The 15587-nt window shown below is 44.7% G+C and overlaps 1 protein-coding gene across 2 annotated transcripts in view; it reads right to left on the bottom strand.

The window, feature by feature from the left end:
• The window catches only part of SELENOI (selenoprotein I), a 51575-nt gene that overhangs the window by 21901 nt on the left and 14087 nt on the right, over positions 1–15587 (bottom strand). For both annotated transcript variants that reach the window (XM_049784484.1, XM_049784485.1), the window contains exons 2-4: positions 7708–7776; positions 6665–6773; positions 2323–2397 (exon numbers count right to left, since the gene is read on the bottom strand). In XM_049784484.1, the coding sequence (XP_049640441.1) occupies positions 2323–2397; positions 6665–6773; positions 7708–7776 (253 nt within the window). The remainder of the gene's footprint in view (positions 1–2322; positions 2398–6664; positions 6774–7707; positions 7777–15587) is intronic.

Below are 15587 nucleotides of genomic sequence, written 5' to 3'. Positions count from 1 at the left end.
AAATGTTTGAGAAAGATAATCCAAAAGCAGAGCAATAAGTACAATAAGAAAGAATGAGAATTCATGGCTGGAGAGATGATACAATGGGATGAGTGGATGCTTTACGTGCAAGAGTCACCCAAGCACTGCCGAGAGTCACCCCTGGGCACCATTGGGTGTAGTCCAAAAGCAAAAAGGGTAGGGGCAATTGAGGGGCCAACGAATAGTGCAGCAAATAGTGAGCTAGCCTTGTATGCACCCAAGCTGGGTTTAATCCCTGGCATCCCATATGGTCCCCCAGCACAACAGGAATAATTTCTGACTGCAGAGCCAGGAGTAAAATCTGAGCATCAGATTTTAGCCCAAAATTAAAAAAAGATAAAGGAAGGTCAATAAACAAGGAGACAGTGTGGAACACACGCTATGCACAGAGGAGGCCTGGGCTGGAGCCGTGGCACAACACTGTCTCCCAAGAACTGCCAGGAGTGGCCCAAAAGGGAAAAATTTAAAAAGAAAGCAAAGTCGGGTCATATACCACATATTATGAAGCCCCTCAGCAGGCTCTATGATCAACATGTTAACATTTCAGCAGCAAAAAGTAAAAATAGTTCGTTTAGTACAATAAAGACTATAGATGGCCTCATATTTAAGGCTGTTAGTTGTAGAATACCCATCCAGTGAGGTCAGGATTTTTCCAAAACTGTAGGTACAGTAGCAAAAAGGGCTCCCTCTTATCACAGACTGCCAAAAGATTCTCAAGCCACACCCACCTTTTCCTGCTTGCTTCCTAGGTCCTTATCAACCAGATCCACAGCTAAAAGCCTGTTCATTTTAAATCAAGTGCTCTCAGTGGGTAAGACTTTATTTTATTTATTTATTTGCTTATTTTTTTGGTTCTTGGGCCATTCCTGGTTCTGTGCTTAGAAACTGCTCCTGGCAGGCACAGGGGACCATATGGGATGCCAGGATTCGAACCACCGTCCGTTCTGCGTCGGCTGCATACAAGGCAAACCCCCTACTGTTATGCTATCACTCTGGCCCCTCCAGTGGGTAACTATAAACTAATCTCCTCCTTAAAGCTTCTAAGCCTTCACTCTCTTCCTTGCCCAAGCTCCCGCAACTCTGCTATCCAGTGGCGCCATTTAATCATGGATCAAATGACACTGGCTTTCTGAATGCAGGTCATTTCACCTGAGGATTGCAAAAGCTATTTTAAGTCAGGGTGTGCCAGTTTCCATTCATTTAAAAATCAAGCATGTGGGGCCAGAGAAGTGGCGCAGATGGTACGGTGTTTGCTTGCACAAGCTAACCTAGGAGGGACTGCAGTTCGATCCCCCAGTGTCCCATATGGTCCCCCTAGCCAGGAACAATTTCTGAGAGCATAGCCAGAAGTAACCCCTGAGTATCACCGGCCCAAAAACAAACAAACAAAAAATCAAAGATGTGACAGTGGTACCTATATTTGTCTTGCACAGGGAGGGAAGGCCCTAGATTCTATCCCCACACCAAAGAATGGTTGTTTGGGGGGAGGGAGGCAGCTATGAACTGAACGTCTACAATGTGTCAGGACGTGTCCCAGGGCATTGGGGACAGAGCAGTGAACAGAAGAAAGCTCCCACAGTCAAGGAATCGACATTCAGAACAGATAGTAGGCAAGGAAGTATATAACTACTGGGCATAGTCAAGGGCTGTGGAGAAAAAGAGAGGCGAACAAGAGAATGGAAGAATGTAGGGCAACCACGCAGATAAGCCATGAGAAAGCTTTTTTCTTGGCAGGAGACACAGGCCCAGCTCAGAGCCTGTCACCCCCTAATCACAACTGCCCACTTCCTCATTTGTTCTCCCCCTGGGCGCAGTGACATTACATCTCCTGGTGACTGCAAAAAGCCCACATTGCTCCCCTAGCTTATCACCAAAAGGACACCTCAGTCCAGGGGTTGGCACGCGTTTCCGAAAACAGTACAAGGTAAACAGTTGGGACACTGTCAGACTTTCAAGTCTCTGTTGCAACTTTAAACTGTGTTTCACTGGAGGAAAAACATCCCAGACAATAAATAAAGGAAGGAACACAGAGCTGGGTTATCAGCGACCTCACTTCGCAAAAACAGGGAAAGGGCCAGATTGAGTCACCACTGACTACATTTTTCCAGATAGACTTTGAATCCAAGCAATGAACGACAGACAGTCTTTTCCATAGGAAAACCCAAAAGCACTTATCAAATCTAACAGGATATCACTAAATCTTGGTTAAAAGAAACTATCGGAGAACATGTTCATTCAGGTCAGGGCATCCTCCGTGGAACGGCCCTCCTCGAGGCATGGGGACAGGGGCTGGCTTCTTACCTAGCGTGTAGGCAGTGAAGTTGAGAATGCCCACTAAGATCCACACCCAGTTGGGAATATGCTTGTGGCCAGATGCTGCAAAATAAAGAGACCCCAATTTGAACATTTTCTCAGACAGTCATTGTTATCATGGCGTTAGCTGCCAATGAGAAACAGGTCTAACTTAAATTCGAGCTAGAGCACCTTAAAATGCATTCTCCATGTGGAAAAAGAGCAATATTAAAATCTAACAGCAGCTCTTAACAAAACCAAAAAGTAACCGTAAAATCACCCGCCAACCTCTCACTATGGCTAGGACTCATTGTTCTGCTTTGCTAGGAAATCACGTCTGTGCCAAGAATTAAAATGTTTTGTAATTCTAAAAATGCTTGGGTTTAAACTGATCTATATTGTCTATATTGATACTATAAACACGTATTAAGTCTTCAGTCTGTACTCCTTTGTTGTACTAATTAGCTAAACAAAAGATCTTTTGATTTGGTTGTAAGATTCAATGATCCCAGGGGCCGGGGAAGGTGGCGCTAGAGGTAAGGTGCCTTGCAAGCGCTAGCGCTAGCATAGGGACAGACCGCGGTTCGATCCCCCAGTGTCCCATATGGTCCCCCCAAGCCAGGAGCGATTTCTGAGCGCATAGCCAGGAGTAACCCCTGAGCGTCAAACGGGTGTGGCCCAAAAAAAACAAAAATAAAAAAAAGATTTAATGATCCTGGGGCCAGGAAGGTGGTGCTAGAGGTAAGGTGCATTGCAAGTGCTAGCGCTAGTGTAGGGACAGACCGCGGTTCGATCCCCCAGCGACCCATATGGTCCCCACAAGCCAGGAGCGATTTCTGAGCACATAGCCAGGAGTAACCCCTGAGCGTCAAACGGGTGTATCCCAAAAACCAAAAAAAAAAAAAAAAAAGATTCAATGATCCCAATTAGATGATTCTGTTCTTTGGAATTATTAAGAAATGTCTGAATGTCACTTAATACCCTTACTTAAGAGATAAAACCAAGCATTAAATTTGGCATATGGTCCCCCAAGCCAGGAGCAATTTCTGAGCGCATAGCCAGCAGTAACCCCTGAGCGTCACCGGGTATGGCACAAAAAAAAAAAACAAAAAAACAAAAACAAAAACAAAAACCTTCCATTTATAAGGGCCCGGAGAGATAGCACAGCGGTGTTTGCCTTGCAAGCAGCCGATCAAGAACCTAAGGTGGTTGGTTCAAATCCCGGTGTCCCATATGGTCCCCCTTGCCAGCCAGGAGTGATTTCTGAGCAGATAGCCAGGAGTAACCCCTGACTACCGCCAGGAGTGGCCCCAACCCCACCCCCCACAAAAAGAAAAAAAAAAAAGAAATTTGGCCCAGGGGCCAGAGAGATAGCATGGAGGTAAGGTGTTTGCCTCGCATGCAGAAGGTTGGTGGTTCAAATCCCGGCATCCCACATGGTCCCCTGAGCCTGCCAGGAGTGATTTCTGAGCATAGAGCTGCCAGGTATGACCCAAAAAAAAAAAAAAAAAAAGGAAATTTGGCCCAGGGACCGGAGAGATAGCACAGCAGTTAGGGCATTTGCCCCAGACGCAGAAGGACGGTGGTTCAAATCCCGGCATCCCATATGGTCCCCTGAGCCTGCCAGAAGCGATTTCTAAGCATAGTCAGGAGTGACCCCTGAGCGCTGCCGGGTGTGACCCAAAAACAAAACAAAAAAGAAAAAAAAAGAAAAGAAATTTGGCTCTGGGCTGGAGCAATGGCACAGTGGATAGGGAGCTTGCCTTGCCCATGGCCAATCTGGGTTCTATCCTTGGCATCCCATATGGTTCCTCAAGCCTGCCAGAACTAATTTCTGAATGCAGAGCCAGAAGTAACCCTGAGTGCTGCCAGGTATGCCCTCCCCCCGCAAAAAACAAATTTTGGTTCTGACTGTACTAACCGAAAGTATGACCTGGAATATACTACTAAATTTTCCAAAATTAATAATGTACACTCAAGGCCTATAAATCTGGAGAAATATATATATGTATATATATATATGTATATATATATAATATTTACATTTTATTTTAGCTCTTTTAGCAACCAAGTAAATAAATTTGCGGAGGAAGGGCCACACCTGGCACTGCTCAGGGCTTACTCCTGGCTCTGTGCTCAGAAATCACTTCTGGCTAGCTTGAAAGTATATAGAGTTGATTCTTTTTGTTTTGTTTTGGGGCCACACCCAGTGACGCTCAGGGGTTACTTCTGGCTATGTGCTCAGAAATTACTCCTGGTTCGGGGGACCATATGGGATGCTGGGGCTAGAACCGAGGTCTGTTTTGGATCAGCCACATGCAAGGCAAATGCCCTACCACTGCGCTATCACTCAGCCCCTGGAGTTGATTCCATATAAGATGCCAGAGATAGAATCTAGATTGAGGGGCCGGGTAGGTGGTGCTGGAGGTAAGGTGTCTGCCTTGCAAGCGCTAGCCAAGGAAGGACCACGGTTCGATCCCCCGGCGTCCCATATGGTCCCCCCAAGCCAGGGGCAATTTCTGAGCACATAGCCAGGAGTAACCCCTGTGCGTCAAACGGGTGTGGCCCAAAAACAAAAACAAAAAACAAAAACAAAAGACTGGGGCCGGGCGGTGGCGCTAAAGGTAAGGTGCCTGCCTTGCCTGCGCTAGCTTTGGACGGACCGCAGTTCGATCCCCCGGTGTCCCATATGGTCCCCCAAGCCAGGAGCAACTTCTGAGCGCATAGCCAGGAGTAACCCCTGAGCGTTACTGGGTGTGGCCCAAAAGCCAAAAAAAAAAAAAAAAAAAAAAGAATCTAGATTGGTCATGTACGAGCTTTCCACACTGTACTTCTTTGGTTCCAAGAAAATAATCTTATTTGGGTTCTAAATAATATTTTCAAAGAAAATATTACTAGTTAGAAGGCTAAATGTTAGATAATGTGCTGAAGATACCAATAGAAATTTCAAAATATGCTTGACATCAAGACTATGCTTTATTACGTTAATCTTACTTGTTTTGGTTTTGAGCCACACCCACCAGTGCTCAGGGTGTACTCCTGGCTCTATGCTCTATGCTCAGGGATCATTCCTGGTGGTAGAGCCGCAAAGGACCTTATGTAGTGCTGGAGATTTGAACCACCATCCAACACATGCAAGGCAGCACCTTACCTCCTGTAATATTTTTCCAGCTCTCCAAATTAATATTTTTAAAGGATTTTTTTCTTTTATAACTAAAATACAGGAAGAACTATTTTTAGAATTGATCAGTATATTGCAGGGGTCTCAAACTCAATTTACCTGGGGCCGTAGGAGGCAAAGTCGGGGTGAGGCAGGGCCGCATAAGGAATTTCACTTACTGAATATTTGCAATAAAAAATCGCATCAGTAAGGAAAAAAAAAGGCAAAAAAAATCGCATTAAACATTTGCATATCCCGAACGGAACTGCTCAGGGTATGCGAATGTTTAATGCGATTTTTTTCTTACTAATGTGATTTTTATTGCGATTATTCGGTAAGCGAATAATCGCGAATACTGCGATATTTGAAGGCCGGCCGCGGTCCACAAAATGTTGTACGGAGGGCCGCAAACGGCCTGCGGGCCTCGAGTTTGAGACCCCTGGTATATTGGATTCTATTAATATTCTTTTGGGGGGCCACACCCGTGACACTTGGGCTATTCTTGGCTATGTACTCAGAAATTGCTCCTGGCTTGGGAAACCATATGGGACTCCAGGGAATTGAACCTCGGTCCTTCCCTAGGTTAGCGCTTGCAAGGCAAATGCCCTACCACTGGGTCACTGCTCTGGCCACTATTTATATTCATTTTTAAGCAATTTCTCAGTTCTGTCTTTTAAGTCACTTTTAAATTAGATTATTTTTTTTGTTTTTGTTTCTGGGTCACACCCGGCAGCACTCAGGGATTACTCCTGGCTCTACACTCAGAAATATCTCCTGGCAGGCTCGAGGGACCATATGGGATGCTGGAATTCGACCACCGTCCTTCTGCATGCAAGGCCAACTCCCTGCCTCCATGCTATCTCTCTGGCCCCAAATTAGACTATTTTTGATTTACTGATATCTCATTGAGCTTTAGACAATATATCAAGCGACAAGTTATACTGTATAAAGATATCATTCTACTTAAACATTTTAATTTGTTTGTTTGTTTGTTTTTTGGATCACACCCGGCAGCGCTCAGGGGTTACTCCTGGCTCTATGCTCAGAAATCACCCCTGGCTGGCATGGGGGACCATGTGGGATGCCAGGATTCAAACCACCATCCTTCTGCATGCAAGGCAAACACCTTATCTCCATGCTATCTCTCCGGCCCCAAACATTGTAATTTTTATGCGAAAATAATAATCTTACCTGAAGCATAAAAATCAGGATCAAAGTATGTCAAAATTAAGAAATTAAGTACAAGGAGCAGAAAGCCAGAGAAGGTGATCAGATTTGGAGCCAGCCATGTAGGAAATACCTATTTAAAATGGAAAGAAAAGCTTTATTATTGTAATCATATTTAAATTTAAAAATATTTATAATCATGAAAGCAGAGTAATGTTTTCAGCATCACAACATAACATGTAAATTTAAGTAACAATAAAACTATAAAATTGAAAGATCACATGTGAAGTAATTGCTACTAAAATGTAAAACATGGAGCCTGAGAGATAGCATGGAGTTAAGGCATTTGCCTTGCATGCAGAAGGATGGTGGTTCGTATCCCGGCATCCCATATGATCCCCTGAGCCTGCCAGGAGCGATTTCTGAGTGTAGAGCCAGGAGTAATCCCTGAGCACTGTCAGGTGTGAGCCAAAAACCAAACCAAAACAAAACAAATAAAATGTAAAACATAATCTCTAGTTGATAGATAAAAGCATTTCTTTTCTCTATCTGATATATTTCAATAGGCTCATATATTAATTTTAGAAAAATTTTAAAAATCTCCAAAAATAACTGATAAACTCCAATGGGGCTGGGAATAATAAAATAAAGTTTAAAAAATTTAATTTTCGAGAAAAACGTTAAGATTTCACCCATGGGAGAAACCAAAAGACATGTTATTATGGGTAAAAGGAATTAAGAAGGGGAGTTTCTCTAGATACTCCATGAACAGTGCACCTGAAATAGCCCTCAAAATAACTTAAAATACTTAAAACTCACAAAAATATATGCAAATGTGGAGCCTGGCATGATAGCACAGTGCTTGGGCGTTTGCCTTGAATGCAGTCAACCTGGGGCAGACCCAAGTTCGATCCCCAGCATCCCATATGGTCCTCTGAGCCTGCCACGAGTGATTTCTGAGTGTAGGACCAGGAGTAACCCATGAGCACCACTGGGTATGACCCAAAAACAAAAAAAAAAATCAGACAAAAAATTATATATGCAAATGTGCCTTTTGATCATCTTACCTTTACTATAGTGTTCCAAAACGGATGCATAACATACATAGAGAGTGGGTTGTTATCTACAGCGCTGTACTGTGAAGAAATGAAAGAAATATTCCGTTCAGCCTTGTGTACTAGGAAGTAAAATTCTCAAATTAAAACAAGCACCAAAAATACCCAGGAGAGGAGCCAAAGTGATAGAACAGCAGGTTAGAGATATCCTTTGCATGCAACCAGCCAAGGTTTAATCCCCAGCACCCATCTAGTCCCCTGAGCCCCACCAAGAGTGATTCATGAGTGCTAAGCTAGGAATATGCCCTGAACACTGCTGGGTGTAGACCCCAAACACAAAATAATCAGGAGACTAGCAGTGGCCCTCAAACTATGCCCACGGACCACATATTGTATTTGTACCTGTTTTGTTTCTTCATTGCAAAATAAAATATATGCAGTGTGCATAAGAATTCGTTCATAAGTTTTGTTTTTACTATAGTCAGACCCTCCAATGGTCTGAGGGACAGTGAACTGGCCCCCTGTTTAAAAAGTTTGAGGATCCCTGCATGATGGCCTCCCATGAATAACAAAACTGGAAAAGCAATATAAATGAAAGTCAACTCGCCACATTATTTTTTGACTCAACCAACTTTTATTTTAAGATTTCTCAGTAGAGAGGCAGGAGAAATAGCATAGTGGGTAGGGCATTTGCCTTGCAAGCAGCTGACCATAATTTGATACCCAACATCCTATATGGTCCCCCGAGTTTGCCAGGAGCAATTTCTGAGCGTAGAGCCAGGAGAAACCCCTGAGTGCTGCCAGGTGTGGCCCCAAAACAAAACAAAACAAAAGATTTCGGTAGAAAGATTTTGCTCTACTGGGCCATATAGAGTTCACCTTTCTGAAGTTTATGCTTTGTTAGCAGGGGGCCCCAGCTTTGATCCTCCATGCTACAAGAACAACCTGAAATCTGACCTGGGGCTTAACCAGGTGTGGCCTAAACCCCAAAGAGCTCACAAGCTCTGCTTTCCTGTGTGAAGTTGCTAATACATGTGCATTCATTCAAACACAGACCGTACCTGACAGCTTCCTGAGTCCCTTCTCAGATAAGAGAAATCCAGGAGCCACCAGGGCCAGTATCTTAACCTTTACTTCAGAATCTGCCCTTATTAAATGAGGTGATCGCCTTGACCACAGAGGATGGTCATAGGATTAGACTAGTTAATGCGAGAGGCACTTAAAACAGTAATGATCCACTGGAAGTACTTTTTAAGTGGGAGACAATAGGAAAAAAGTACATGTGTCAGGAAAATAACCTTCTCGTTCCCTCTGTGGTCAGAGCCCCAGGAGTGGTGGGATTAGAGGGTGCCTGCCTTGGAAGGTAGAATGAATCAGTTCTCACTCCCGTTTGGCCCCTTTCCTTTCTCTGTTGAAGGGGCTCTGGAGGGCTTTGGGATGGGATGGTTAGTCACAGAAAAAGCACCACATGCCCAAAACTCTGGCACAAAAGCAGTTCCTGAATCCCACTGGTTATGCTGACCCCAAATTTATATTTTGCATGTACGTATATAAAAATAAAAGTATAAAAGTTAAGGCAGCTATTTTGGTGGGGGCACTCCCACTGGTGCTCAGAGCTGACTTCTGGCTCTGTGCTCAGAATTAGCTCCTGGCAGTCTCGAGGGACCATATGGTATGCTGAGGATCAAACCCAATTTTGTCATATGCAAGGCAAGCACACTCCCCCCACTGTGCTATCGCTCTGCCCCAACAAAACTGCTTTGCAAGCAGCCAGTCAGAAATAATCCCTGAACACTGCCAGAGATGCCCCAATAAAGAAACAAAGAAAAACACACTAACCACACCTAATTAGAAAGTCAGATGTTTATTCAACAAATTCCCTATTTCAGTGACTCCATTTCTCCACCCTGAGTTGAGTTAAATAGGATGAGTCAGAAAGGATGCAAGGATGGGGGCCAGAGCGATAGCACAGCAGTAGGGCATTTCCCTTGCTGACCTGGGACAGACCCAGGTTGGATCCCTAATATCCCATATGGTTTCGAGAGCCTGCCAAGAGTGATTTCTGAGCACAGGGCCAGGAGTAACCCTTGAGCGCCGCCAGGTGTGGCCCAAAACCCGAAAGAAAAAAGAAGAAAGGATGTGAAGAAGCCAGGAAGTGGGAAGGAGAAGGATGGGAAATGCCTTTTCTTTCAGCTGGCCAGTCGGAGTTCAGTGGCTGCAATCAGACACTGCAGGAGTCAACCTGAGCGTTTCATCCTTGGTTGCTGATGGAAACCAACACTCAGGGTCCAAGAGATACCAGCTGGGCACATGCTCAAAGGGAGCCGGGTTCAATCCCCAGCCAAGAGTCGTAATCCCAACCACTGTTGGGTATGGATCAAGTTCTTATTTTAAATATTTCAATGTTTCTTTATTCTTTTTTTTTTTTTTTTTGGTTTTTGGGCCACACCCAGTAATGCTCAGGGGTTACTCCTGGCTATGTGCTCAGAAGTTGCTCCTGGCTTGGGGGACCATATGGGACACCGGGGGATCGAACCGCGGTCCGTCCAAGGTTAGCGCAGGCAAGGCAGGCACCTTACCTTTAGCGCCACCGCCCGGCCCCTCAATGTTTCTTTATTAAAAATCAAATCAACTTTTACTTGCAGTGAGGTACCTTCCCATTCACTAAGCTTTCCCACAGAAAGACAGTCTGAATGTCTGCAGAATGAATTTCCTTCTGGCCCTCAGCTCTATTGTCTTTGGATATTATTACTATACATACATATATATATATACATATATATACATACATACATACATACATATATATATATATATATATACATATTTATTGTGTCATACCCGGTAGCACTCAGAGGTCACTCCTGGCAGGCTCAGGGGATCACATGGGATGCTGGGATTCAAACCACCAAACAAATGCCCTGTCTCCATGCTATTTCTCCGGCCCCTCTTTTCAGTCTTTTTTAGTCTTTTCCTTCAGACTTTTCAGCTTCAGGCTTGAGAGCACGGATGGAAGATGAAGCCCTTCAAGGGAGCCGAAGCTTCCTCCACTTCATACAAATCTACACAGCCCCATCGATGTTAGAGAGTCTATAAGCAGTTGGAAAACCACCACCAGCTCTGAAAGTTTTAAGCTCAAATCAGAAGAAACCCCATTTAGGGGCCTCCCTGAAGATCCTACATAACACCCAATTTTCTTAACTCCAAGGTTTGCCAAATGTCTGTCATTCAGCTACTTTTCATAATTTGAATTTGGTCTGAAAAATGGTCCTTGCAGAAAATAAGTCATGAAATTTGCTGATATATAAATGGATATGGAGAATATTATGCTGAGTGAAATGTGTCAGAGTGAGAGGGATAGATAGAATGATCGCACTGAATTGTGGGATATAAAAAAATATGGAAATAGGGGCCGGAGAGATAGCATGAATGTAGTGCCTTTGCCTTATATGCAGAAGGACGGTGGTTCGAATTCCGGCATCCCATATGGTCCCTTGAGCCTGCCAGGAGCGATTTATGAATGTGGAGCCAGGAGTGACCCCTGAGCATTACCGGGTATGACACAAATATATATATATATATATATATATATATAGTAATAATATCCGAAGACAATAGAGCTGAGGACCAGAAGGACTAGTAGAAAGCTTGTCAAAAGAGCAGAGAGTATAGGTAGGTTGTTGGAAATGACCGACCACTCTGGACAAGGACTGGCTGCTCAAAGGGGATAAAGTAATATGCATATAAGCCCTTCAGTAACAATAATGGAAACCACAGTGCCAAAAAAGAAGAGAGAGAGAGAGGGAGGGAGGGAAAGAGGTGTTTGTGTTTGCCACTGAGACAGGCAGGAGGAAGGAAGGGGAAAGAACATCTGGGGACACTGGTGGCAGGGAATGTGCACAAGTGAAGAGTGTTGGACACTGTATGACTGAAACTCAATCATGAACAACTTTGTAATTGTATCTCACAGAGAGAATTTTTTTTAATAGTCCTTGGCTCAGGGTAAAGCAACTACCTTGCAAGCAGGAGGCCCTGAGTTGAGTCCCACACACCAAGCCCAATTCTGGCAGCTCTAGGCTGCAAGGAATTTCCAGCCAAATCACAGCTGGGTGTGTAAGCACAGCACCTATAGGGTATAAACCCCAACAGGAAGCCCAACTAAAGCAAAGAGTGAACTCAGGAGTGTGGGTGCCACATACAGTTCCAAGTACAAACACAGTTCCAAGAATCACCCCAACACCCACCCCAATGAACACTACAAGAATGTATTCAGGTGCCATAGCAAGAGGGTATACAATGTAAAAGCACGGCAGAGGAATTCAATACTCCCCAACTCCCTCAGCAAACACTATAATTGCTACATGACCCCCAGCAAGTACCACACTGTGCATGCAAGCCCTGGTCGTGGCAGCAATATGAACAGAGGAGAGGAGGCCCTTAACTGGCGGTATTTTGATTTGAAAGGCATTTCTCTTTTTTCAGCTCAGAAGGTTTAGGTCTAAATCTCTAAAGGCGACCAAAAGAAGGAAAGAACATAGAATTAAATACAAGATCGGTTCACCTAACTGGATATTTTTTTACAGGTAATAATAGCAGATGAGCTCAATGGTATTGAAAAAAAAATCAATATGAGATTAGAAAAAGCAGCAAACAATAAACCTAAAGAACACTCTTGGGCTCAGGCCTTCCACACCTGAGGGTTTCTCAAGAGCACTTATCTCAGGGTATAAACAAGGAAACGAAGACTGAATCAACTGAAGAAAAGGAGAATGAGTCAAACCTTGAATGTGAATCAAGAAGCAAAATACAAACTTTTTTTGTTTTGTTTTGTTTTGGTTTTCTTTTTGGGCCACACGCCAAAACAGGGGTTACTCCTCTCTCTGTGCTCAGAAATCACTCCTGGCAGGCACGGGGGACCTTATGGGATGTTGGGATTCGAACCACCGTTGGTCCTGGTAGCTGCTTGCAAGGCAAATACCCTACCGCTGTGCTATCTCTCTGGCCCCCAAAACACAAACCTTTTGTGGTGGAAAATTAGTCTTATTTTATTTGTAAATGTCAATTAAAGTCATATTAATTCTAGTAAAGTGATATTTGGGTACGAGCATAAGATTCGGTCACTTGATGGACTATCTTCTGCAGGCTAGTCTGAGCTAGGACTCTGGAGAAAAGCTTGAAAATCCCCAACTGAGCTAGGGAGTCTCACTTGAAATCTCAAGAGTCAGTAAGGAGCTCGGAAGATCCCTCGCACCCAGGCACTCAACTATCAGAACAGTTAGAACAGTCATCCAACCTGTTTTGAAACGCCACACCACTAGTTGTAAAACAAAAAGAAAAACTTGAGGCTAGGCTAAAGATGATCTTGCATGTATCCCTGGGACCTCAACACACACACACACACACACACACACACACACACACACACACACATATGTTGGGGGCTGCTTGAACCCTGAGCATAACCGGAACCTCTGAAACTTCAGACACTACATACAACCAGAGGCACTCATGCCCTGAGGACAAAGAAAATAGCTAAACTAGCTAAGTATAGCTAAAATAGCTAAGTATATTCAGAGCAGCCATCCACCCAGCCAGAGGGAAGTTACCCATATAGAACAACTTGCCTTTGTGTTAGCAAAAGATTAATGTGTTTACAGCTGATGTTTTATTTATGCTTGCTGAGTAAAATTTATAGATCCTGTTTGGTACCGTTTTACATGACTCGTGCTTTCAGTACAAACAAGATAATAATTAGCATTTTACATGTGCTCAAGTCTACCTCTTTACCCCTCCCTATTTCCTGCCCCCAGCTTATGCTGATAAGCTTGCAAGCTGTAATTGGTAGAAAATTGAGTGACGTACTTGTAATACCCCCCATGACGTATTTTGCCTTTAAATGCTAGTCTCCCCAGCAATAAATCCTTTTGAACAGCGTGAGTTGTCTTAAGCCCTCTTTTTTTTTTTTTTTTTTTTTTTTGGTTTTTGGGTCACACCCGGCAGTGCTCAGGGGTTACTCCTGGCTCTATGCTCAGAAATCGCTCCTGGCAGGCACGGGGGACCATATGGGACGCCGGGATTTGAACCACGGACCTTCTGCATGAAAGGCAAACACCTTACCTCCATCTTAAGCCCTCTTTTTACTATCCTCTCAAGTTTACTTCACAGACGGCCCACAAATTACTAGCGACCTCCATTCCCACACCCCCGTGGGTCAGGGGTCCCCCATCGGGGGTCAAGCACACACACACACACACACACACACACACAGCCTCAGGCTAGAAAGATAGTTCAGGGGAAGGTAAGTACCTTGCATGGTTTGATTCCTGACACTGCAGGGTTCTGTGAAAACCCTGGGAGTAGCACCCAAGCACCTCCAGGTATGCCCCCAAACAAAAACAAAACAAAGAAAACCTTTGTTCCTCCCTTGTACCTCCCTAAGCAATCCACTCCAAAAGAAAAAGAAGAGAAAAGAAAGAGAAGAAAGGAATAGCTCCAAGGAAGGGACATTTCAACTGAGTCAAGAATAGATGAGACAGGGGGTGGAGTTGTAGGGCATTTACCTTGCATGCAACTGACCTAGATAGGACTGTGGGACTTCAGGACATGGTACAAAAACAAAACTGGGTAAGAGAGATGTCAGGTGAGATGTCAGGAGACAGTCAGCAGGTAGTGTGCAAGGCAAGCGAGCACCTGGCCTAGGCTGAATTCCTGACTCCACGTGGTCCCTCAAGCACCACCAAGTGTAGGCCTGCCAGGTGTGGTCCTGGTGACCTAAGCATCCATTAGGGTGGAACAGATCTCCCTGGCATCACAGAGATTAGAGGAGACATAGTAGTGAATCAAAAGAGCAAGACACCAAGCAACATGCTGCTACAAATTCCATTTACCGTATTTTCCGGCGTATAAGACAACCCCCTAATTTTGCAGTTAAAACATAGGTTTGGGCCGGGCGGTGGCGCTAGAGGTAAGGTGCCTGCCTTGCCTGCGCTAGCCTTGGATGGACCGCGGTTCAATCCCCCGGTTTCCCATATGGTCCCCCAAGCCAGGAGCGACTTCTGAGCGCATAGCCAGGAGTAACCCCTGAGCGTCACCGGGTGTGGCCCAAAAACCAAAAAAAAAAAAAAAAAAAACATAGGTTTAGGGGCCGGGCGGTGGCGCTAAAGGTAAGGTGCCTGCCTTGCCTGCGCTAGCCTTGGAAGGACCGCGGTTCGATCCCCGGTGTCCCATATGGTCCCCCAAGCCAGGAGCAACTTCTGAGCACATAGCCAGGAGTAACCCCTGAGCGTTACCGGGTGTGGCCCAAAAACCAAAACAAAAAACAAAACAAAAAACAACATAGGTTTAGGCCTATATTCGCTGTATCAGACAGAACAGTCCTGTGCTGCAACTGTATGTACCACAGTAAGCCAATCACAACAAGCAAAGGTTCAAAGGTTATACTGTCGTAGACTTCCTCTCTGCCTCAGGCCAATCTGAGCAGGCTTTTGACAGTGTAGATTCAGGTCCAGAACATTGTCTAATGTGCATGCATAAAAAGCCTGCTTGGATTGGCTGAGTTAGCAGCCTGGCAGTGATTGGAAAATTCGTTTTGTGGCAACATTCAGACAATTTTTGTTTAGCGGTATATTGAAACATTTTTCGGGATATACTCGGCGTATAAGAGGACCCCCGATTTTCGGTTGACTTTTTTTTTGGTTTCAAAAGTCGTCTTTCTTTTTTTTTTTGGGGGGGGGGGGTTTTGGGGGGGGCCACACCCGGTAACGCTCAGGGGTTACTCCTGGCTACGTGCTCAGAAGTTGCTCCTGGCTTGGGGGACCATATGGGACACCGGGGGATCGAACCGCGGTCCGTCCAAGGCTAGCGCAGGCAAGGCAGGCACCTTACCTTTAGCG

Source organism: Suncus etruscus, chromosome 12, assembly GCF_024139225.1.
Source record: "Suncus etruscus isolate mSunEtr1 chromosome 12, mSunEtr1.pri.cur, whole genome shotgun sequence".
Lineage (NCBI taxonomy): Eukaryota > Metazoa > Chordata > Mammalia > Eulipotyphla > Soricidae > Suncus > Suncus etruscus.
This window is presented reverse-complemented; position numbering and strand designations above follow the sequence as displayed.